This window comes from Carassius gibelio, chromosome B1 (assembly GCF_023724105.1).
Source record: "Carassius gibelio isolate Cgi1373 ecotype wild population from Czech Republic chromosome B1, carGib1.2-hapl.c, whole genome shotgun sequence".
NCBI classification, from domain to species: domain Eukaryota; kingdom Metazoa; phylum Chordata; class Actinopteri; order Cypriniformes; family Cyprinidae; genus Carassius; species Carassius gibelio.
This window is the reverse complement of record NC_068396.1, coordinates 35,613,538-35,640,106: the sequence shown is the minus strand read 5'-3', so window position 1 is coordinate 35,640,106 and position 26,569 is coordinate 35,613,538. Positions and strand designations below refer to the sequence as shown.

At 36.1% G+C, this 26,569-nt stretch overlaps 3 protein-coding genes across 11 annotated transcripts in view; 2 read left to right on the top strand and 1 right to left on the bottom strand.

Annotated features, from left to right (window-relative positions):
* Positions 1-26,569, bottom strand: part of LOC127949439 (B-cell receptor CD22-like) — a 336,416-nt gene that overhangs the window by 202,792 nt on the left and 107,055 nt on the right. The window lies entirely within an intron of this gene.
* Positions 2,301-24,759, top strand: LOC127949497 (polymeric immunoglobulin receptor). 9 transcript variants are annotated; one of them, XM_052546866.1, is made up of 8 exons: positions 10,160-10,280; positions 10,541-10,737; positions 10,886-11,206; positions 11,822-12,151; positions 16,915-17,037; positions 23,752-23,850; positions 24,060-24,112; positions 24,259-24,759. In XM_052546866.1, the coding sequence occupies exons 2-8, from the start codon at positions 10,698-10,700 to the stop codon at positions 24,517-24,519; spliced, it is 1,227 nt and encodes a 408-aa protein (XP_052402826.1). In that variant the 5' UTR covers positions 10,160-10,280; positions 10,541-10,697; the 3' UTR covers positions 24,520-24,759. The 9 variants fall into 9 exon arrangements, with proteins under 9 accessions (XP_052402824.1, XP_052402826.1, XP_052402828.1 ...); XM_052546868.1 differs by lacking the exon at positions 16,915-17,037 and adding an exon at positions 23,637-23,675 and having other exon boundaries at positions 11,819-12,151; XM_052546870.1 differs by having other exon boundaries at positions 11,819-12,151; positions 16,999-17,037.
* Positions 18,590-26,569, top strand: part of LOC127949475 (uncharacterized protein DDB_G0271670) — a 44,470-nt gene continuing 36,490 nt past the window's right edge. The window contains exons 1-2 of the mRNA XM_052546815.1: positions 18,590-18,734; positions 19,002-19,186. Of these exons, the coding sequence (XP_052402775.1) occupies positions 19,147-19,186 (40 nt within the window). The 5' untranslated portion in view covers positions 18,590-18,734; positions 19,002-19,146. The remainder of the gene's footprint in view (positions 18,735-19,001; positions 19,187-26,569) is intronic.

The window sequence follows — 26,569 nt, the reverse complement described above, 5'->3', positions numbered from 1 at the left end:
CACACACTCTCATCTTCCACACACTCAAACTGGGGTTTGACCACACTTTCTCCCTAGTCAACAGATAGATAGAAAAATATTTGTATACGTGACTGATCCACACCAGCACAAAACATGTCCCCAAAAAGCCCAGTGTCAAGAACTAGATAGAAGATCACAGCAGAAACACCTTGTTATTCTCCTCTCCTGGGCAGTCAAGGCCTTCTTCTGTGGCAGTGAGCTGATAAAATCCTAAATCCTATCAGGATTGTAGAATATTTGACAAAGTGAGCAGAGCGAAGGGCCTTGTGTCCACCGATGTTGAAGAGTCACATGATCTCTCAATCACTTGAATTTCAGAGCATGACTGCATTTATGGAGTTGTTGCCCTCTGCATCATATTTGTCAACAGTCAACTGTATGAAATATATGGGCAGATTGGCCATCTGGCAATTTGGCAAGTGTTCACACAAAAGATAATAATTAAAAAAAAATCGTAATGCTATTTACATTATTCGCCACAAGATGAGATAAGAGTGAATGTTTGTAAATTTCTATCCAGACTTTCTTCTGTAATTTCACGTGTCTAAGAAAAAAAAAAAAAATATAGGATTAGGAAACAAATAGGCTATAATAAAAATATGATTTGCTAGTTCACATGCATTAGCCTATTTAATACACATGGGGAAACATTTTAAATAATACATTTTTATTAATTTATTTTTTGACAGAAGGCTAAAATTATGTGTTAAAAAAAAACTGTAAAAAATAATCCTATGAAATATTACACTTACAAATAGTGGTTTTCTGTTAAAACGTCATTTCTGTAATTTTTCATAGCTGAATTTTCAGCATCATTACTTCAGTCTTCAGTGTCACATGGTTCTTCAGAAATTATTCCAATATGTTATGTTGCTGCTTAATTATTATCAGTTATTATTTGTGATCAATTGGTTCTTAGTATTATCAATACTGAAAACTGGTTTTGTGTTTAAAAGAAATTGTGGAAACTGTCATACTATTTTCTTTAGGACTTATATATGTAATTATGTTAACTTTTTCAGGATTATTTGATGAATGCAAAATTAAAGAACAACACTTTGTTGAAATTATTCAATTGTTGAATATATATATATATATATATATATATATATATATATATATATATATATATATATATATATATATATATATATATATATATATAACCAATAGAAAGGCTCCATAAAAACAGTCCACATTCTGGACTACATTTCTTTTCTGTATGCTGGTATGCTCTTCTGTATCATAAGAGCCACAAGGATGCGCTCTATTCTTTCCAATCAAAGCTAAATACACATAGAAACAGTGCATGCCTGTGGTGCAGATGACACAGAAGAACATATATGTAAACAATACTAATAAATAATAAATATATATATATATATATATATATATATATATATATATATATATATATATATATATATATATATATATATGCATCTCTCTCTGTCTCGCTCTCTGGCTCTCTATTGTACAATAAATGTAGACGGTCTTTTGACTTTCTTAAAGAGGTTAACTTTTGTAGATGCATCTAAAGTTCAGAGCATATTTGCAGCTGTATGTTATTTAATACTCATTACTGATGTTATTTGTATAAAAATTTGTTTGTTCATGTGAAATGAGGGCAGTGGCTCATCTTATTATGGATTTTCCATGTATTTTGCATAGTTGAACAGTTGCATTCATGGCCAGGCAGCAGCTCTCAACACTGAAGTTGCATACAGGACAAAGTGCATTTGAATATCTATATAAGGAAACAGACTCAGAAAAACCTAAAAACAAATGAAAACACATAAGAGATTCACAGCTTTGTGTCTCATCTGTGTTTAACAGGATCCAGATTCAAGTCATAATACATGCAAACCTACAGTTTATGGACAAATTAATTCATGTGCAATATTAAACACATTTTTACTTTATATGAAACCTCTGTTGTACTGTTTCACTTATTATTTAGTGCTATTGGCTCCTGATACATTACTGATGTGTTTCCTCATTTGTTTTATATTTGCAGATCAGGTAAATATGTTTGTGTAATCATAAATGTTAGATTATATTTTATTTGTTCCTGCAGAACTGAATGTGGAAACTGAAGCTATTTGAATATGACGGGAGAAGGGAAGTAAAGTGAAAGTGTGAGAAGTGTGTTGACTTGCTTCATGTCACCGACAAATGTTTTCTTTTTTTCTCAAACAAAGAGGAACTCATGACTTGTTGAGCACACAGGAAAACATACATTTGTCAGCAGTTCTGTGTTTGGATTTCTTCTGTACAGTTTGTTCTTTTTTTATTTGATTATTATTATTATTTTGGTTAATATACAGAAACACTACCTGAACACACATCGAGAGCTTCAGAAGAACTGAATCTACTAACAACAGAGAAGATCACTGAAGAAGAGAGAAGAATGAAGATCATCTGGACTTTCACTCTGCTGATGATTCCTGGTACGAATCATGAATATTGATCACATTTAAACTTCATGAGAAAAATTTATGTCACTTAATATTGGTTTGTTTTGTAGGTACCATGACCTCAGGAAATTCAGGGAATAAAGTCAACATGGCATGCACACTTGATATCAATAACACAGACAAGTATCTGTGTAAAGTACAGTGGTCAGAGTGCACAGAAGTGAATCAGACCATTGTATTAGGTGAGAAACCCAGTTGCATTTAACCTATTTTAAAACATCATCAATGCTGTTATTTGTGTTAATTTGGACATAAATTATATAATTAAGCCTTTATAAAAAGTTTCTGTTTTCTCAGTCAGTTTTCTCATTCAAGTGCATTCATTGTGAAACAAGTTCAACTCAGAAAATTGTTTTGTTGTAATTCAGCTCAGGTGCAAATGTCTAGAAACATGTAACAAAAGATACTGTTATCGGACCCACTTTATATTAAGTGGCCTTAACTACTATGTACTACATTTTAATTAATAATTTAGTACAATGTACTTATTGTGTACATACATATTTTTACATTGTACTTATATTTAAAAAAAAAAAAGACATGTAATTACATCTGTATTTAATTTCTGTAATTACATTTATAATTACACTGTTGACCCATACTTTACACCTTAACCCACCCTTAAACTTACCCATACCTCCAACCCTCTCCCTAACCTTACCCCTATCCCACCTCAATAGCAGCAAAAGTGTTTTACAATACAATATGAACACAATAAGTACAGTGTACTTATTTTTTGATGTAAGTACATAGTAGTTAGGGCCACCTAATATAAAGTGGGACCCTGTTATCTGTTGTTTTTATCAGTTTGGTGCACATATCATGTTGAAGGGTAAACCCTGGCTCTAAGATAGACATTATTAGTCAACAGTAAGTTCAGATCAGCTGAAAATTTAGCTGCAGTGAGAGCTCAAATCACATTTAGTTGCCATAGATAACATGCCAAACCTGGATACTTCGTGCACTTATGGCTAAATGTTACGTGTACACCAGCGGTAAGGTATGGATATTGTAGATGTAGACAAATGCGATCTTGATGGGATGATAAAAATAAAATGTATAATAAGAATAAGAATAAGAATGTGATTTAACATGAAACACTGTTTCTTCAACCACAGAAGTCACAGCAACCAACCTATTCCAAGATCCAATGAAAGGTAGGCCTAATTAGTTATTTACATTTTTAGTTGAATTATTGATTGATTTATATACTTTATTATATATATAAGTAGTTGGAAATAGTTGAAATGTTATGGTCTAAAACTTACAGTGTCTGTTGATAAAACATGCAATTGAAATTCAATTTGGTTAAATTGCCAATTTTATCTTTAACACAATTCTAATCATTACGAATAGCATTATTCATGCATAAACGTTATTCAGAGTACTGCATTAACTTGAATACAAATAATACAGTAATCAGATTTATATTACTATTATATGTGATATACATACTTGTAATATTTTTGTTTTAATATCTGTATCAGTGAGTGAAATGTGTGTAGTTGTATCTTTTTTATTTGAAAATGTACACGCCTGTTCCTAATCTAAGTTACTCACTTTTAGGTAATATATAACTGTGTTTTTAGATTGCTTTCTTACTTGAATGAGATGCTTTTACTTGACACAGATATTATGTCTTGTTTTCCAAAGAAAAATAAATAAATAAATAAAATAAAATATTATTTTTCTTGCACAATTGGTAGATATATTTATAATAGAAAACAAGACAACAATAGAAAAATGTTATTGAATTGAAAACTTTGGAGTTGTCTCCCTGTCAAAACACAACGAGACATATAAGCTTACTACTCTCTCTCCCTCTCAGTAAACAGTACCCTGACAATGACAATCACGGGGAGTAGTTATCGTAAATAATCACCCTGAAGACATGACCAGTATACTTGGTGGCAACAAGAGAGAGGAAGAGGAAAACGCTTAGAAATAATGAACGCCAGGCAAAGATGTTGTTACCAGAGCTAGTACATAACCACAAAAATGTGGGATAATAGCTAGTGTTTGCAATGTCTCGAGAAAGATGTAATTTCCCCGTTTTCTACAAAATAGCTACAGCTTTAACAACATTAAACAAAAGATCGTTAGATCGTGAAAAAATAAATTGTGATTACCGTATTTGTCCCAGCCGGATCCATGGTGGTCAAGTCAGTCGGCAAGGCAAGCACTTCTTCCTTGTTTCATGGCGGGTACGTACTATGCTCCAAAACATAGGTGCTGATTGGCCCAAGAGGAGTCCTGTGCGCCAATGAACGCTATCTATAGATCTGTGCTCGATTGCTCTTCCTTCATCCTCCAACTATCCAGATGTCTGTCTCAGTAACTTGATTAAAAGTAACTGAGCTTAATAATTAATAATTGGTTAAATTAGATTCACTGGATACGATGATGATCACAGCTGATGTTTTGATCTGGTGTTTTCTCAGGTTTGTCTCTGACCATCGGTCTGTCTGTGGCTGCGGTTCTGATCATCAATGGTCTCGTGTCATTCACAATGATTTACTGCATGAGGCGTAAAACTCAAGGTCAAACTCTTTCCTTTTGTTGTTTTAAACTAGTTCAACAACTTTCTTTGCATGTCGTTTGTTAAAGTTTTACAGGTTTGTCACACACTGTTAAAAATCGCTGTAAAAAAACGGCCAAATTTCGACAGTAAAATACTGTTTTTCACTAAAACAGTGCATTCTGGGTAATATTCATCGTTTTCGAGAAGTAGCCTGCTGCTATATATCGTAAATTAACAACGTTCAAATTCGACACTCAGCGGCTGTGTTTCAAATCACACCCTACACCCTCATTCACTATTCCCTACATGAGTTTACTAATATAGTCCACCTGACAGAGACAATGAACACTAATGAGTGAATTCAGACAATGATCAACAGCTGCTGTTAATGAGTAGAATCACTGAAGAAAAAAAAAACATAACAAGACAAACACATGAAATACAACTGACTTCAGCCACAGCCTTAGATGAAATCAACTGAAGATTTAAACGATCAACAAACAGCTTCACCAACTTCACACATTACTAACCAGACTGACTTTATTTCTGTCAGATCAGAGAACAGAGATCAAAAGATCTTATTGAGAATTAAAGAGATTTAGATGATAATGTTACTGTTTCGTTTAGCGACACCATTGTGGAGATCAGTGTTTGCTTTAGTTGGGCTCCTGACCATTGACTTTTACACTTTACATTTTGTTTTATTGCTGTATTTGTGTCTTTATGATGCATCTATTACAGCAGTATTAATTTTGATAGTCAAGTGATTATGGTTGTTTCTAACAGGCATGATCTACTAGACTGACTTAAAGTGTTGCTATAATAATCAAATATCAATTTGGTGTTGAAATATTTGAGTGAATGACACTTCAATTTAGTAAGATTGAAAAGTAGTGTGATAACCAGTATTTATGGATTTAACGACTAATTTTAGTTAAAAAGTATTTCGGGCAGCAGTCCCAACAACACTCAAAGAGAGAAATCAACAATCAGCATATGAATCTCAACAATGGTGACAATCAAAAGGTTCATGATGCAATGCATGCTGGGTACCAGCACAGGATAAAACTCATCCATGACTCCCAGCATGCATTGCGGCATGAATAAATTATGCCCCTGAATTGTTCACTTATTTTCTTGAATTCTTATGTGCTTATAATTTTGCTTTTGTCTTAAGTTTTAGTAGCATGTTTTGTGATGTTCAGAACTTATCTGTTTATTTATATTGTGGATTGTCACCATTGTTGTGATTCATATGCTGATTATTGATGTTTCTGTCTAAATTTCACCAAAGGTTTTTTTTTTTTTTTTTATGAGTGAAAATTTCTTAACAGTCTTTCATAACTTAAGTCTCAGCAGTGTTCCTTCTTATGCTGTAGTATCAATATTCAATAAGAGAAGAGACACAGGATTAGATCAGAAATAATAGTATTTGTTCTTGTCAATCAAGACAAACAACAATATCAGATTTTTTTTTCTTCTGTGTACTTTTGTTTTGCTATAACAGGTTCCAAAGGTGCATTGTTACAGCATGAAAAAAAAAAAAAAACCTTAGTTGTTGAAAAGTCACGTTCAAGAGCCCAACTAAAGTAAACACTGATCTCCATCATGGTAGTGAAAAAAACACCTAAACCTATTTAACTCTCCATAAGTTCTTCTGTAGACATCTGACATAAAGTCAGTCTGGTTAGTAATGTGAATCTGGTGAAGCTGTTTTAGTAGTTGTTTAATCAGATCTTGAGAGATTTGATGTATTCTTTTATTCAGTTGATTTCATCTAAGGCTGTGGCTGAAGTCATTTGTAGTTCTTGTGTTTCTCTTTCCTTCAGTGATTCTGCAGGTGTTAATCACTAATGCTCAATCATCAATTAATCACCGAATTATCTCATTAACTTCACTGATTCAGTGTTACTCTAACACTCTGTAGTGTGCACACATTATAAGTGTTCATTTAAAACTGAGGATTTTCTTGTGGGGTTTAAAGGGTTAAAGATTTAAGATGAAGAAAAAACAGAATGAAACATAATTTAACAGTAATAAACTGTAATTAATTTACAGGAAACAAACTGTAGAAAAACAGTTATTTACTGGCACCCCTGCTGCCAGTAAATAACTGTTTTTCTACTGTTTCTTGCCGTAAATTAATGGTTGCCAGCAAAAAAAAAAAGTGTTTTTCTACAGTTTCTTGCCGTCAAGTCAAGGAAAAACAGTAATATACTGTAAAATGTAAACGTCAGATTTACCAAATGAAAAATAAGTTAATTTAACTAAAATATTTGTGAACATCCATAGAAAAAAAATTAGGCAAAGTCATACACTGATAATGAGAGAAAATACTGAACTCGACTGTATTAATGTGTGTTTGCACAAGAGAGATCGTTTAATGTAGTTTTGTTGTTCACCATTGTGCTGTAGAGTAGAGCCGGTGCTTCAGTCAATGATGAGCCACAAATTCTGATCTTCTGCTGCTTTATATAAACACAGTAAATGTGGAGTCGCTGATTCAGTGATGATCTCTGTGTTAAGTACTTCAGCACATACATGTGTGCTATAGCTGACAATGAGCTGCAGTGATTTGAATAAAAGTCATGTATTTAGTTACTTTATTACTGCACATTAAGTGTAAGAAATATTCCTTCTCAGTGGACTCAAATGAAATAAGTTCCTAGTACTAACATCGTAGGAATGCTAGTTTAAAAACTCGAACTGTTTGAAGCAGTGGGAGTGGAGTTATTTTAAAATACTGTTAAAAAATAAGAGTGGTAAATTAATGGTTAAGAGCTGTAAATTAACAGTACTTTACTGGCACCCCTGCTGCCAGAAAATTACTGTTATTTAACGGCAAAATTTTTTACAGTGCAGTAATTAATTGATCAGAATAGTGCAAGTATACTCACCTAAAGGATTATGAGGAACACCATACTAATACTGTGTCTGACCCCCTTTTGCCTTCAGAACTGCCTTACGTGGCATTGATTCAACAAGGTGCTGAAAGCATTCTTTAGAAATGTTGGCCCATATTGATAGGATAGCATCTTGCAGTTGATGGTGATTTGTGGGAAGCACATCCAGGGCACAAAGCTCCCGTTCCACCACATCCCAAAGATGCTCTATTGGGTTGAGATCATTTTAGTACAGTGAACTCATTGTCATGTTCAAGTTTTGTGACATGGTGCATTATCATGCTGGAAGTAGCCATCAGAGGATGGGTACATGGTGGTCATAAAGGGATGGAAATGGTCAGAAACATTGCTCAGGTAGGCCGTGGCATTTAAACGATGCCCAATTGCCACTAAGGAGCCTAAAGTGTGCCAAGAAAACATCCCCACACCATTACACCACCACCAGCAGTCTGTACAGTGGTAACAAGGCAAGATGGATCCATGTTCTCATTCTGTTTACGCCAAATTCTGACTCTACCATCTGAATGTCTCAACAGAAATCGAGACTCATGAGACCAGGCAACATTTTCCCAGTCTTCAACTGTCCAATTTTGGCGAGCTCGTGCAAATTGTAGCCTCTCTTTCCTATTTGTAGTGGAGATGAGTGGTACCCGGTGGGGTCTTCTGCTGTTGTAGCCCATCCGCCTCAAGGTTGTGTGTGTTGTGGCTTCACAAATGCTTTGCTGCATATCTCGGTTGTAACGAGTGGTTATTTCAGTCAAAGTTGCTCTTCTATCAGCTTGAATCAGTCGGCCCATTCTCCTCTGACCTCTAGCATCAACAAGACATTTTCACCCACAGGACTGACGCATACTGGATGTTTTTCACTTTTCACACCATTCTTTGTAAACCCTAGAAATGGTTGTGAGTGAAAATCCCAGTAACGGAGCAGATTGTGAAATACTCAGACCAGCCCGTCTGGCACCAACAACCATGCCACACTCAAAATTGCTTAAATCACCTTTATTTCCCATTCTGACATTCAGTTTGGAGTTTAGGAGTTTGTCTTGACCAGGACCACACCCCTAAATGCACTGAAACAACTGCCATGTGATTGGTTGATGAGTTAATTGCTTTAATGAGAAATTGAACAAGCGTTCCTAATAATCCTATAGGTAAGTGTATTTTGCATGGCTGTCAGAGAAATAATGAGTAGGTGAAAAGATGTTGTTTCCCCCTGCTGGTCAAAACAAGACACTGCATGGGTTAAGGCTAGATTTAGGGTTAAATATAAAATAAGTGATGTGCAGTGTTATATAAAAAAAATACAAAATACATTTTAAAAATCTCAAATGTTGGGCATGAATGTGAAAGATTATTATATTCATGTAGTATAGTATATATATGTAGTATAGTGTTTGTTTTACAGGCCCTAATTCACCCTCTAAAATGCCCAAACCCGGAACAGGAAACAGTGAAGCGGTTTGTAAAATCAGTGTGCTTGATAATAATGTGTTTGCATTAATATGATCATAATCCTGCTGCGACATCTTGGAACCTCGAGAACTGTGAATAAGTTCTCATTCTTTTCGCAGGTTCCTCAAACCGGCTTGGTTTATGAAGAAATTGCAAACACCAGACCTCACACTGATCCAGATACAGAAACTAAAACAGTCTATGCTATTGCCCAAATACCCAGAACCCCCCCTGATTCTACTAAAACAGTCTATGCTACTTCAAAATTACCCACCAACCCCTCTGATTAGTTGCTCCATCATCATCTACTGAGGGTCTGAATGACGCAGATGGTTCTGATGTTGTTCCTTCGTAAATTATCTGTCTTCACATTGATGTCTATCATTGCATGCAATTATGAGCCAGAGCTCTCAGTAAATACTGTACATGTTATTGATCAACTGTTTTAGTCTTTATTTGCTCAGTAAACACAACCTGTAATGTTTTCTCATTTTTTTATTAACATTGTATTTGAAATAATGTATTTTATGTGTGTTTAGTTGTATATAACTAGAAACAAAATAAAGGATGATTGTTCTTTATAATAATGCAGTGTTATTATTTTAACATGAAACCACATCAGTAACTAATGCTCTTGTTCTTACAAACTCAGCAGCAGCAGCTCAGGTCTCTCCACATAAACTGCATCATGATTTGGTTTATGTTTTAGTTAAACAGCTCCTGAAGGTCAGTTATTCTGCATTATGTTTTATCAGGTGTAATGTCACCATCTGGACAGACTCTGGTTGTGTTGAATCTGAGTCGCTGTCCATGGTGCTGAACATCATCTGAACACCAGAGGCCAAATTGTTTGAAAAAAAGGCCAAATTTCATTCAACCAGAAATATATATTTAATGTCTAAAGTAAGTATTAGATTTCTATAGATTTTAATATGTTTGGACAATTATCAAAAGTGAAAATTACAATTTTACATTTTATAAAAATTTGCCATTTTTATAGTTACTATAGAGTTTCTGTTGTTTACATGTGTGTCCTTCAGATGGCACTGTCCAGAGTCTCACTTAAACTTCCTTATTGATATTATCTTTAATCTCTCTGTCTATCTCTCTCTCTGTCTCTCTCTCTCTCTCTCTCTCTCTCTCTCTCTCTCTCTCTCTCTCAGAGGAACTGGGCGTCTATGTCACATTCATCAGTTCATGTTGACCATGTGTGTCATGTGACCAAGAAAGAGACACTAAAACTCATCTGAACACACATCGAGAGCTTCAGAAGAACTGAATCCACTAACAACAGAGAAGATCACTGAAGAAGAGAGAAGAATGAAGATCATCTGGACTTTCACTCTGCTGATGATTCCTGGTGAGAGTCTGAACTCAGTAAATCACTCGAAACAGCACAGACTTTCACTTCAGCTCATGAATTCACTCTGAAAAACATTAAAAGCAAACTGAAAGTTCATTCTCATATAAATATGTGATTGTTGCATTAAGATGCTGGTTTGTTGTAGGTGTGTTGAGCTCCATCAGTGTTACAGGATATTCAGGAGGAGGAGTCAGCATCACATGCAGATATGAGGAAAAATATAAGAAAAATGATAAGTATTTTTGTAGAGGACAGTGGTCAGAGTGCACAGACCAAATCAGGACTAATACTAAAGATAAATGGGTTGATTCTGGAAGATTCTCTCTGTATGATGACACAAGAGCAGCAGTTTTCACTGTGACCATCAGTGATCTGAGTGAACAGGATTCTGACATTTACTGCTGTGGGAATGATATTCATGCAAAATATGATCCTAAAACTGAAGTGAAGCTGAATGTTGTAACAGGTGAGTAACTGAGACTCTCAAACCCATGATGATCATCAACATCACACACTCCACACTGACTCTGATTACTGTGACTCAAAGATGTAATCCTCTAACATATAATAAATAACTTCTAAGTAACTAAATTTTATATTTTAATGTAATATTTACACTCATAGTTCATAAACTTGCATGCATTAATGCTGCAGCAGATATTTTCTACTTAAGCGACCAGATTTGTGTTCATTGAGTGATAATTTGCCAGAATTTGTGTTTAACAGATTAAAACTCAGTGCTGTGAGAGGATATTCAGGAGAAAATGTGATTATAAACTACAAATATAAGACGCTAGAACAGAATCCTTTGATAGATGTGTGTAAAACTGGAAGAGATCGATGTTTTACTCTAATAAACACTGACAGAGCAGCAGAATGGACACATGACGGTCGATTCTCTGTTCATGATGACAGATCTGCTCGTCTCTTACGTCTGTTTATCAGAGAACTGAATGAGAACGATTCTGGAGAATATAAGATTACAGTCAAAGTTTCTGAAGACTACAGTTTCATGCATCTGTTTCTGTGCTGAACTGATGAATCTGGTGTTTAATGTGAACTTGATTTGTCTCTCAAGCAGCTGATTGTTGTCAGAAGAGCATCAGTCTCTCCGCTGCTGCAGGAGGATCTGTGAACATCAGCTGCAGATACCCACAATCCCACAGTGCTGATGTGAAGTTTGTCTGCAGGAGATCTGGATCTGATCTCTGTGCTGAAGAGACGTCTGTGAAGGAGAGCAGAAGATGGAGCGCTGAGGGACAGATGCAGCTGTATGATGACAGAGAGCAGCAGCTCCTGACGGGAATCATCAGTCATGTGACTCAACAACATTCAGCTGAATACTGGTGTGGAGTTCAGTCTGATCCAGGACACAAGAGCTTCATCACACGAGTCCTCGTCAGAGTTACTGGTACAGATGACTTTCTCACTCATATTCAATTTAATGTTATTTAAAATCACAGCTAGCTTCTGTAGCCCATGTGGGAATCTATTATGGGTTTCTGATTAAGACAAGGGTGTAAAACTGTGTAAAGTTAGGTTGGGGGGGGGGTGTCTTGTCTGAAGTTTAAAATGATTGGTTACCCACAAGCCAATCACATAACATTTGGTTATGAGGTGTGTTATGCGCCGGCTCAGCTGCCTCACACTTCCACTGTAAACACAGGTGTGCTGTGAAAACAAAACCATCGAGCGGGTTTCACTGCCTCTTTAACCTGATCCTCCATGAGATCAACCAAGTGGGACACAATCAAATGTATCGCCTTGCTGGGCTTTGGCCTCCCCAGTTTCTTGCTGACAATCGGTAACAGTTGATAAATTAAACTTTTCCCAAAACCTCTCGGGACTCGGGATTAGGGCCACAACATCACCTCCATTCAAAATGTGAAACAAACACTCTTCTTGTTCGGGCTTCAGTTGGAAAATGCAGGTAATATTCTCCACAACAGAGCGAATAGCGTGTCTCCATGTCCGCTGTCTTTTTCGATTTCCCTAACCTAAACTACAATCTTAAACTTGGCGCTTTGCGTCTATGTAAACTGTGAAATAGTACGCTATCTGCGACTGAGTACAGACGCGAAATGAAATTGAAGTACGGAAGTACGAAGTCTGATGTAATCAGGCTAAACCTAAACTGCTGGATCTGTCATTATTATTTTCTTTATAATGTGATTGGACACATTGTGAATAATAACCTATCACATAAAAGGATATGAAAGAGAGGCGGGACGTGATGAGAGAGAAAGGACAGGTGGGAGATGAGACAACTCTCTGAAAGTGTGCATTGTGTATAAAAACGTTTGCTTTGTAGTTCATCTCGAATATATTAGAGTGTACTTTGAACTGAGTTACTGGTTTAATGTGATCGCGAAGTTTGAGTTTATCTTAAAGTGTGTCACAGACAGAAAGTATAGGGGATATTTATTTATTTGTCAGTTAGGAACTTAATCTATTGGGTTGGAAACATTCTTTATTTTTTACCCTTGATACCGTCGACTGCTAATTAAATTTTTTTTAAAGAATATATAATGTATTATTTTTTATTCATTTTTGTCTATTGCTGACATTCCAGTAAATTCAAGTCTGATTTAAATATAAAAAGTATTTTTTTTTTTTTTTTTTTTTTTTTTTTTTGTGGTGAGTAATTCATTATACCTGCTATATTGAGGTATACGCATGAAATAGATAGCATTACAAATTTATGTTAATACAACCCATCATATTAAAGATCCTGGGAGTCACCCATAAAGTTCCCAATTAGAGGAAGGAGACATTACACTTCTATTAAACAGATCACAGTGTGTCTTCATGTTGGTTGTCTCTGTAAAGAAAGTGATCAGTGAGGTTTGTATGAGAAATATTATTTTTACACGCTCTGTCTATTCAACAAAGAAAAACCACAAAGCACAGATAAAAAGAGGAAGTTTCCTTCTAAAGGTTTATGATTAGAGTCTCTGCAGGTTAAAGTGCAGTTTTGTGTAGAATAATGTTGCTGTTCTGCTCAGTGAGAAACTGTACACAGAGTAAAGCAGAGGACAGTGTTTCTGTGTTTTATTCTTCAATTCTTTCTTGAAATGTCCAGTATTTTCTAGATCTGGACTCTAGAAGTCCAGTTTGTAGTTTTCTGTCTGGTCATTTATTATTTCTACAGTGTTGGCTGTTGCAGCTTTTAACTAGTTCAAGTCTGCTCATTATTCACTGAGAAACCACAGGCTTCAGCCACAGAAACTCAAACAGACAGCTTATGGTTTCTGAGTGTCTCTGTATCAGCAAACATGAATTCTGGGTAGTCAATGACATCAGCAACCCTTATATTTACCATGAGACACGTGACTCAAGATCTGAGTGAGAAACCAGCCTGTAGAAAATTAATTGTTTTGTTGCTTTATTTGCAGATGTTACAGAAAGAACATCATCACGATCTTCACCATCCTCTTCACCATCCTCTTCATCATCATCATCATCATCATCATCATCATCATCATCATCTACATCATCTTCATCATCATCATCATCATCATCATCATCATCATCATCAACATCATCTTCATCATCATCTTCATCATCATCATCATAATCACCATCTTCATCATCATCTTCATCATCATCATCATCATCATCGATTGAATCTTCTCTGCACAGAATGTGTGTCAGAACCTGATTTATTTTAAAGGAGTCTGAGATGTTCATTATTCAGTGTCTGAAATAAACACTGATCATCAAATGACACTCACACTGTGTGAACAGATCATATTTAGCAAATACACATTGACTGTAACATCAGAGTTTCCTCCAGATGAGATCTATGTTTCTTCTGATATGTAAACATTTAATGTAGTTTTTTCTTCTTCTGATTTCCAGTGTGTCACTTGTGTATTTAAGGCTAAAGACGTTAATATGTGATTTTCTGTAAAGCTGCTTTGAAACAGCATTGAATGTGAAAAGCAATATTTAAACAAATATGACTCTTTTAACAACTTACTTTACTTCGAGAGATATTAGTCTTTTTTTTAGACTAGATTCAGTCTGAGGTAAAACTGTCATTCTTTTAAGAAGTGAAGTGTTCATTTTAGCATTAATAACTTCAAAATCAAGCTTAATCACAAAATACTGTTTTCAGTAAAGTTTCAAACACTGGCAGACAGATGATCATAAACTCACAACACGGATTGAGACACTGTTATTATGTGGAGCTCCGTCAGACTGAACAAATAAACCAGTTCTGTCCAGTGCAAGAGTATGTTCATTTAATTTCATATTGATCACAGATTGTGTTCTTTTCTCAAAGATTAATTTAGTCTCTCTGTTATATTCTGTATGTTTTACCTGAAGAACGCAATTAGCAATACAATTAAAATCTAACATAAAAAATGCAATAACAAATCATTGTATATAATCAGCCCCAGCTGAATGTGAATAACATCTCAGTAAGAGCTGCTGCTGTTTTCATGTCTGTCCACCAGATGTTACTGTCTCTATAATCAATGTGATGCACTCAAGAAACTGTTTATTCAACTCTTAAACAGTTTGAAACCTTAATTAATTCTGAGGAAATATTTTTTCTGCTTTTATAATAAGCTTTATACATATGTCTATTTTGTCTGTGTCCTCCAGCTTCATGTCAATTGTGTGTGAAGTACCAGTTTCACTTCCTTCTTTATTTTAACCCACCCCAGAGGAACTGGGCGTCTCTGTCACATTCATCTGTTCGTGTTAAATATGTGACCAGGAAAGAAACATTAAAACTCATCTGAACACACATCGAGAGCTTCAGAAGAACTGAATCCACTAACAACAGAGAAGATCACTGAAGAAGAGAGAAGAATGAAGATCATCTGGACTTTCACTCTGCTGATGATTCCTGGTGAGAGTCTGAACTCAGTAAATCACTCGAAACAGCACAGACTTTCACTTCAGCTCATGAACTCACTCTGAAAAACTTTAAAAGCAAACTGAAAGTTCATTCTCATATAAATATGTGATTGTTGTATAAGATGCTGGTTTGTTGTAGGTGTGTTGAGCTCCATCAGTGTGACAGGATATTCAGGAGGAGGAGTCAGCATCACATGCAGATATGATAGAAGATATACAGACAATAACAAGTATTTTTGTAAAGGACAGTGGTCAGGGTGCAAAGACCAAATCAGGACTACTACTAAAAATAAAAGGGTTGATTCTGGAAGATTCTCTCTGTATGATGACACAAGTGCAGCAGTTTTCACTGTGACCATCAGAGATCTGAGTGAACAGGATTCTGACATTTACTACTGTGGGACTGATATTTATGCAAAATATGATCCTAAAACTGAAGTGAAGCTGAACGTTGTAGCTGGTGAGTAACTGAGACCCTCAAACTAATGATGATCTCCACAACATGAGATGTGTGTAAAACTGGAGCAGATCGATGTTTTACTCTAATAAACACTGACAGAGCAGCAGAATGGACACATGACGGTCGATTCTCTGTTCATGATGACAGATCTGCTCGTCTCTTACGTCTGTTTATCAGAGAACTGAATGAGAACGATTCTGGAGAATATAAGATTACAGTCAAAGTTTCTGAAGACTACAGTTTCATGCATCTGTTTCTGTGCTGAACTGATGAATCTGGTGTTTAATGTGAACTTGATTTGTCTCTCAAGCAGCTGATTGTTGTCAGAAGAGCATCAGTCTCTCCGCTGCTGCAGGAGGATCTGTGAACATCAGCTGCAGATACCCACAATCCCACAGTGCTGATGTGAAGTTTGTCTGCAGGAGATCTGGATCTGATCTCTGTGCTGAAGAGACGTCTGTGAAGGAGAGCAGAAGATGGAGCGCTGAGGGACAGATGCAGCTGTATGATGACAGAGAGCAGCAGCTCCTGACGGGAATCATCAGTCATGTGACTCAACAACATTCAGCTGAATACTGGTGTGGAGTTCAGTCTGATCCAGGACACAAGAGCTTCATCGCACGAGTCCTCATCAATGTTACTGGTCAGTACTGATGAAACAAACCAGCATCTCTATATGCTTTTATTTCAAGTTGGCAGTTTGTGGTTTGGGGTGTCAGCATGTCTGATGGTTCAGCAATGTGTGAAAAACATCAGCGCCTTTAACAGGAAGTGAAGTATCAGTAAGTGAGAAAATATACATTTCTAGCACGCCCACTTACTGATACTTTACTGTGTTTTAGATGCAAACAGTCACAGAATATCTACATCACCATCATCATCACCATCATCATCTTCTTCTTCTTCATCCTTATCTTCCTCATCAGGTGACTCTCCACTGGTCTCATCTGTGTCTCCTATAACAGGTACAGACTCACTGTTTTCTGTCAGTCGGTCAGTTTTGCTCTTGAGAGTGATTGAGTGAATCTCTGGTGTTTTCAGGCTCTCTTCTGATCATCAGTGTGTCTGTGCTTCTGCTTCTGATCTTCACTGTGATTCTGATAGTGACCGTGACTCTCTGGAGGAGGCGTCAGTCGCACAGTAAAACTCATTTTACTTTCTTTAAAAGTGTAATAAATGCACTGAGATGTGATATGGTCCACATGGGTATACAATTTTGTTCATCTGCTTATTTTCGACAGACGCTCATTCCTCATCTCACTGTACACCAGCAAACATTGATGCGGTTAGCAGAATTAATGTGATTTAAAAATAAAAAAAGATTTTTGTTTTTATCATATGTATAACTAATCGTAGTACCTGATTATTGAACGGCTGATTTATTATTAAATATGTAAAAGCTCTTTCTCTCCCCAGGCTGCCCATTATCATTGTGATTACGAGGAAACTGAAGATAGTTACAGACAATTACCCACAAACCCCTCTGACTCTACTAATGCAATCTATGTTAATCCAGAATTTCCCACAGTCCCTTCTGATTCTACTAATACAATCTATGCTACTCCAGAATAAACCCTTCTGATTCGCCCAACAGCGTTCACACTTTAACATCGCAGAAGTCCACGTCTTTCAGTCATTATCATCCACTGAGTGTCTGAATGACACAGACAGTCCTAATGATGTTCCTGTAACTATTATCTGTCTTTACATTAATGTCTGTCATTACATGCAGCTATGAGCCAGTGAATACAGTAAATATATGTTAGCGATCTGCTGTTTTTAATTTATTTGCTCGGTAAACACAACCATTGCACCTGCTGAAGGGATTTATGTCATTTTCTCAATGTTAAAAACATGGCATGTATTTGTGAACAAAATAAAGGATGAGTTTTCTTTACAACAATACAGCATTATTGTTTTAGCATCAAACCGGATCAGTAACTAATGCTCTTGTTCTTACAAACTCAGCAGCAGCAGCTCAGGTCTCTCCTCATAAACTGTATCATGATTTGGTTTATGTTTCAGTTAAACAGCTCCTGAAGGTCAGTTATTCTGCATTATGTTTTATGAGGTGTAATGTCACCATCTGGACAGACTCTGGTTGTGTTGAATATGAGTCACTGTCCGTGGTGCTGAACATCATCTGAACACCAGAGGGAGCCGCTGGACTCTCAGTCCTTAACACTTTCATTTCTTCTTTCACTTATGTTTCAATCTGATGTGTTAGTATGTTTCTGCTGATGTCCCTCCCGCACATCCTGATTTTGCCAAGTCCGATGTGTTCCTAGGTCAACATATTTTGTTGACCCTGGAACAACATTTTACTCCAAAAATATATTCTTAACCATATCCCTACACCTAAACCTAACCTTAACCATGAGTAATCCCTAAAATCAGAGGAAATGATAGATGAATGACACTGAAGTACAAGCAGCAAACACTGATTTTAAGCATAAACTTCACAAAATCTATAAACTGGTTCTTCAAATCTGATTGGTTAATCACAATGTTGTTCCAGGGTCAACAACGATGTTGTCCCAGGAACATGTCTCACTTGGTAAAATCAGGTTAGGCTGTCCCTCCCTGTGAAGACCAGATTCACTGAAGAAACTCAAAGAGCAAAAGAGTCATTCAAACAAATACGACGAGTTTTATTCAACAGGTGACTAGTTTTATGAACGTGAATTCACTTTTTGTTATGTCTAAAATTATTACATATGTTATTATGTTTATTAAATTAAATAAGAATGTAAATAATGAATGAAAAATATAGGGGATTTTAAAGTGTAACTATCTCACTGTGATATATAGACCAGTAAAACTGAAACAATCAGAGACGTGTAGTTAAACGCTGCAGATTGGATATGTGTCAATCTTTTTATTTTCACTTCCCGCTTTATTATTCTCTCTCCCTCTCTATCTGTGGCAGATATATAGTGGAAGTCACATTTATCTGTTCATGTTTAACATGTGACCAGGAAAGAAACATTAAAACTCATCTGAACATACATCGAGAGCTTCAGAAGAACTGACTATACTAACAACAGAAAAGATCATTGTGTAAGAGAGAAGAAATGAAGATCATCTGGACTTTCACTCTGCTGATGATTCCTGGTGAGAGTCTGACGGAACTTATGAAAGCATTTGAACTTTTGCCTTATTTAAGCCTTGTAATTAACATAACCAGAGTGTTGTATTAAGATGCTGGTTTGTTGTAGGTGTGTTGAGCTCCATCAGTGTGACAGGATATTCAGGAGGAGGAGTCAGCATCACATGCAGATATGATAGAGGATATACAGACAATAACAAGTATTTTTGTAAAGGACAGTCTCCAGGATGCCAAGACCTCATCAAGACGGATATTAAAAATAAATGGGTTGATTCTGGAAGATCCTCTCTGTATGACGACACAAGTGCAGCAGTTTTCACTGTGACCATCAGAGATCTGAGTGAACAGGATTCTGGGACGTACCAGTGTGCCGTTGATATCTCTGGAAACATAGATTCATACACTGAAGTGAACCTGAATGTTGTAACAGGTGAGTAACTGAGACTCTCAAACCCATGATGATCTCCACAATATCAGCACACTAGTGTAATCCTAATGAAGCTATTCTATTTTATCACAGAACTATATAATAGCCCATATAAAATAACAAACCACAATTAAGGAAAAAAATAAAATAAAAAATAATATATATATATATATATATATATGTATAGCCCTTTTTTTTTTTTTTATTCTGGGACATTTTCTTCCAAATTGAAGTTAACCACCGTGTCCCCAGCGGTCTACGGAGATTCTTATGTTCGTTGAGGCATCCCAACACACAACACTTTTAATGGCTCTTTGGCGCTGACATTGTATCTCCAGAAGCTACAGCAAGAGAGCAGTAATGGTGTATCGCTGCATCTCACTCAGGTCTGTGTATATGCTAATAGGACAGAGAGCATCACACATGGGCGGGACTTTCAATGACTATGCACTGTAAAAAAAAAAAAAAAAAAAAAAAAAAAAAAAAAAAAAGTTGCGTCAACTTTAGGCAACTTATTGCAAGCGTTTTTCTTTTGTGAGTAAACTTAAAAACGGGGACTAAAGTCCACCCAACTTAAAATAATAACTTAATATCACAAGTTGTCACAACATAAATAGTCATGTTAACCTAAAAAAATATCAGAATTTTTTTTTTTTTGTATTGAACACACAAGGCCTATTATCTACATTTAGCTGATGCTTTTGTCCAAAGCAACTTAAAGTTGCTATATATGTCAGAGGTCACACAACTCTGGAGCAGCTAGGGGTTAAGTGTCTTGCTCAGGGACACATTGGTGTCTCACAGTGGATTTGAACCCGGTTCTCTCACACCAAAGGTATGAGTCTTATCCACCGCACCAACACCTATAAATATACACAATTTTTTTTATATATTATTCAAAGAGTCTAAATAAATAAAAGACCATAGCATGGGTCAAATAACTTTTTTTATATTTTTGACAGTTTGTGTCCAAAGCACAAGGACATACCAAGTCTTGTATATTAACTTCTTTACTCACTTACTTTACTGAACTCAACACATGGTACATAATTCATGTTAAATAAATCCAATGTTAATTATACCTTAATACGTCAGCAGTCTTGTGGCATGAAGTCACATGTATTTTACATTTTTGTTTGTTTTTAAACAAACTTTTACGTGAAAATTACTATATTACGTATTTTAACATCAACCTAACCCACTGGGCAAAGTTAAGTCCAGTGGACATTTTTATGTCTTTGCAGACGTTTAAAAGACGTCCACTGAGGAGACAGAATGTTTTTATGATTTCTTTTTTTTTATGTTTTTTATGTCTTCTGTACCTCCGATATAGACGTTCATAGATCCTCCTTACAAGGTTCTGTGACTTTATTTCTGTCAGACATCTAAAGAAGCTCTTATTGAGAATTAACAGAGGTTTACATGTTGATACTTGATTCATTTGAAGTCACAACTGTGGTGGAAAGTGTTTGGTTTAGTTGGGATCTTGGTCCAGTTACTTCTTGTGTACACATCTTGCTTTCAATGGTGACAAATTATAGCAAAACAAAATGTTAACATATTGTTGTAACTATGGATTTATTTTTATGAACAGAAACCTTAAAGATAAAATAATGTACTTACTTTTAGAAAAGCAGTCAAGTCATCACAAACAGACATCAAGATTTTGGATATGCATCACATCAGTGGTGACAATCAGAACAAATAAGGATGAGTTTGTGCTATGGAGCTCTTTTGTTTGTCACCGTTGTTGTGATGCATATGCTAAATCTAGAAGTCTGTGTGTGTACTTGACCCTTTTACTAAAATTATTTCAAACGCATTCATTTTGTCCATCACCTAAATAAGTATTTTGCTCTTGGTGCCTTTTAAAAATATCAACCAAAACTTGTTTTATGATCTCAAATACTTATTATGTGATGACTTTCTCATTACCAACAAAGAGCTCATTTAATTTTGTCTTTCTTCGCCACAAAAACAGTGTTTTAAAATAAACCGTTACAGCAGCAAGAGACAAGCTAACACAAGAAGTAACTGGACCAAGATCCCAACTAAACCAAACACTGATCACCACAATGGTGACTTCAAATGAATCAAATATCAACATGTAAACCTCTGTTAATTCTCAATAAGAGCTTCTCTAGGTGTCTGACAGAAATAAAGTCACAGAACCTTGTAAGGAGGATCTGTGAACGTCTATATCGGACGTACAGAAGACATAAAAAGACGTCCACTGGACGTAACTTTGCCCGGTAGATTAGGTTGATGTTAAAATATGCAATATAGTAATTTTCACGTAATAGTTCCTTTAAAAACAAACAAAAATGTTAAATAGATGTGACTTCATGCCACAAGACTGCTGACGTATTAACGTATAATTAACATTGGATTTATTTAACATGCATTATGTACCATGTGTTGAGTTCAGTCTAAAATGCATTGAGTAAAGAAGTTAATATACAAGACTTGGTACGTCCTTGTGCTTTGGACACAAACTTTATAGATGGTAGTGTTGGTGCAGTGGATGAGACACATGCCTTTGGTGTGAGAGACCCCGAGTTCAAATCCACTGTAAGAGACCAATGTGTCCCTGAGCAAGACACTTAACCTCTAGTTGCTTCAGAGTTGTGTGACCTCTGACATATATAGCAATTGCAAGTCGCTTTGGACAAAAGCGTGAGCTAAATGTAGATAATAGGCCTTGTGTTCAATGAACAAAAAAAATCTGTTCTGATATTTTTTTAGGTTAACATGACTATTTATGTTGTGACAACTTGTGATATTAAGTTATTATTTTAAGTTGGGTGGACTTTGGTCCTCTTTGTTAAGTTTACTCAAAAAAGCGCATGCAATAAGTTGCCTTATTTTTTTAAGTTGACGCAACTTTTTTTTTTTTTTTTTTTTTACAGTAGTGAGAAACCTGGAACTGCTTGTGTGGCGAGACCGTTCATGAATTATTGGGATTATAAAAAAAAAAAAAATCAGTGGTTGGATTTTTACCATTATAGGCTGGTTGTCCTCACACACTGTGGCCACAAAATTGTGTTCAAACACCTTATGAAAGTGGCAACTTTATCTTTTCCATTTTGGTCTTCATGTGATTATGCTTTGCATCAGTAATTTAATCATAATAATAATAATAATAATAATAATAATAATAATTCCTTACATTTATATAGCGCTTTTCTAGGCACTCAAAGCGCTTACATAGTCAGGGGGTATCTCCTCATCCACCACCAGTGTCTAGCATTCACCTGGATGATGCGACGGCAGCCATATTGCGCCAGAACACCCACCACACACCAGCTTACTGATGGAGAGGAGACAGAGTGATGAAGCCAATCAGCAGATATGGGGACTGTTAGGAGGCCATGATGGTCAGAGGCCAATGGGCGAATTGAGCCAGGATACCGAGGTCAAACCTCTTCTCTTTTCAAAAGACATCCTGGGATTTTTACTGACTACAGAGAGTCAGGACCTCGGTTTAACGTCTCACCCGAAGGACGGTGCTTATTGACAGTATAGTGTCCCCATCACTACACTGGGGCGCTAGGACCCACACAGACCACAGGTGAGCACCCCCTGCTGGCCTCACTAGCACCTCTTCCAGCAGCAACCTAGTTTTCCCAGGAGTCTCCCATCCAGGTACTGACCAGGTTCAGCCCTGCTTAGCTTAGTGGGAAACCGGTCTTGGGCTCCAGGGTGATATGGCTGTCATTTGTTTGGCTAAAATAGTTTCATCCACACCTAGCCGTGGATCATTGCTTACATCTACTTAAAACTCTTCCTGAGAGTGTAAAGTTGCTGAAAAGCACAAGTTGTTTCTTTGTGGTTTTGTGTGTGAGACATTCCTGATTGCTCAGAAAGGAGTGAAAGACATTCAGAGTCTGTGAGAAAAGGGAAGTGTAATAGAAAAAAAAAAAAAAAAAACATTTTCTTTTCTTGCTAGTGACACTGCCTCTTCTGTGATTTAGAGACAAACTATCACAGATCATCATCATCTTCTTAATCTTCATCTTCCTCATCAGGTGACTCTCCACTGGTCTCATCTGTGTCTCCTATAACAGGTACAGACTCACTGTTTTCTGTCAGTCGGTCAGTTTTGCTCTTGAGAGTGATTGAGTGAATCTCTGGTGTTTTCAGGCTCTCTTCTGATCATCAGTGTGTCTGTGCTTCTGCTTCTGATCTTCACTGTGATTCTGATAGTGACCGTGACTCTCTGGAGGAGGCGTCAGTCGCACAGTAAAACTCATTTCACTTTCTTTAAAAGACTTTTCTCTTTTCAATTTTTTTCATGTTGCACATTTCAAAATGGTGCATTGACATTCTCAGTTTTAGTATTCTTTTTTTTCTCAAAACAGCTTAATGAAAAGGTACTGCTGAAACAACTACAAATTGGCAAAAATAGAGACATTCGAGGTTGAGGTTGATATAATGTTTGTCTTTGACAGACGCTGATTCTTCTTCCAGAAGTTCTCATGTGACAACTGGAAACAGTAAAACTGTTAGTACAATAACTGTGATTGGAAAATTGTCTTTGTTTTGATTAATAAAAGATAAATAATTCTAGAGCTGTTAATATTAATTAATATTTACAGTACATTTATTAATTTAATAATGAAATAAAAACAGTTTTCTGTCTCTCTGCAGGTTTCTCACACTGGTTGTGATAATGAGGAGAATAAACACACTCACAAACAGTTACCCACAAACCCCTCTGTTTCTCCTGACTGTGTTTATGCCACAGTTCAGAAAGACACTGGTGACTCTCAGATCTTCATCACATCTGCTGAGGATCTGAATTACTCCGTGGTTGATTTCCAGAAGAATCCCAACTGTCCTGACAGTGTTAGATTGAGGAATAATCAGGATTACAGTGAATACTCTGCTGTCAATCATCTCACTGCCTGATGACACACAGCAGAGAACATTTGTAACACAATGATGGACTTTACTGATGACCAGGCATCAAATGACCCATGTACTGCATAAACAGCTAATGTCAGTTTCCTCCAGATGAGTTTCATCTGTTTCTTCCAAATCTGATACATAAACTTCTGCTACAGTTTGTCACTTGTGTATTTAACACTTAACGTGTTAATGTGTGATTTTCTGTAAAGCTGCTTTGAAAAAATATTGAATGTGGAAAATGATATGTGAATAAAAAGAGTGGTATCATGCCTTATTTATCGTGACCTTGTGATTCAGTGTGAGGAAAAGCTTTCTTTGTCTGATTGAAAGGTGAAGTGTGTTAAGTATCAACAAATCACTGTTTTCAAATGTTTCAGTGTTTCTTGTGAATGAATCTACTGGTGATCACATAAAAAACTCACAATAAAAAAAAAAACAATCAATAATCATCATGATATACATATAAATAAATGATCTCCATCTCAAGTGTTCGAAATAGAATAATTTTGTCGAAATCCCTGTGAAATAACAAAATTAGTTTGATGTCTGTGAGTTCTGCATCTCCATGTACAGCATTTGTAAAAAAAAAAAAAAAAACATATACTTCCCTCTTTATTTTACTTTTTTTATCAGAGGAAGTGGGCGACTTTCCGTCACATTCAGCAGTTCATGTTGAAGTCATGAACAGAAAACAGTAAAACTCATCTGAACACACATCGAGAGCTTCAGAAGAACTGAATCTACTAACAACAGAGAAGATCACTGAAGAAGAGAGAAGAATGAAGATCATCTGGACTTTCACTCTGCTGATGATTCCTGGTGAGAGTCTGAACACTAATCATTGAGTAAATCACTAAAAACAGCACAGATTCAATGAAGACAGTCTTCAGACTTTAGTCTTTAGCTTCAGTTCATATTGTTCAACTGATGTCGAACAGTTAATTTATTTGTAGGTGCTATAACACATGAAAGTGTTTTAATGCTGGTTTGTTGTAGGTGTGTTGAGCTCCATCAGTGTGACAGGATATTCAGGAGGAGGAGTCAGCATCACATGCAGATATGATAGAGGATATACAGACAATAACAAGTATTTTTGTAGAGGAGAGTGGTCAGTGTGCACAGACCGAATCAGGACTAATACTAAAGATAAATGGGTGAATGATGGAAGATTCTCTCTGTATGACGACACAAGTGCAACAGTTTTCACTGTGACCATCAGTGATCTGAGTGAACAGGATTCTGACATTTACTACTGTGGGACTGATATTTATGGAAAAGTAGATTTCTACACTGAAGTGAATCTGAATGTTGTAACAGGTGAGTAACTGAGACTGTCAAACTAATGATGATCTCCACAACATCACACACTCCACACTGACTCTGATCACTATTATCACACGTGTATTTTATAAAAGAAGCCATCAATAACCTTTAAATATCCTGCTGTAACACTCATAAAATGATCTTTAACAGTGCCAACAGCAAAGTTATATATGCAATAATTAATATACGCATCAGATGTATGTTCACTGAGAACAAAATTACAAATTATTAAATCTGGAGAAAACGAAATATTCTGCATGCGGTAAATGCATATTTCTACAGTGTTTGGTGCTGCAGCATTAGTTTGGGCATTTAGACACAATATATCTTCACTGTAAAACCCGACAAGTTAACTTAACTCAAATCGTTTGAGTAAACCGATTGCCTTGACTGTAATACCCGACAAGTAAACTTAACTCAAACGGTTTGAGTAAACAGATATCCTTAAGCTATGTTAACTCAAACCGTTTGAGGAAACCGATTGCCTTAAACCATTTAAGTTGAAAAAACTAACAGTTATGAGTACTCTGAACTTAATTCAGTTGAGTTCACTGAAAGAAGATATACATTGCAATTAAGTGATTAAGTGATTAATTGAGCTTTAGTGATGAACACCTGCTGTTAACAAACATAATTACTGAAGAAAAGAGAGAAAGGAACAACAGCTGACTTCAGACACAGCCTCACTCAAACCTGACAAGTTATGTTAACTCAAACCATTTGAGGA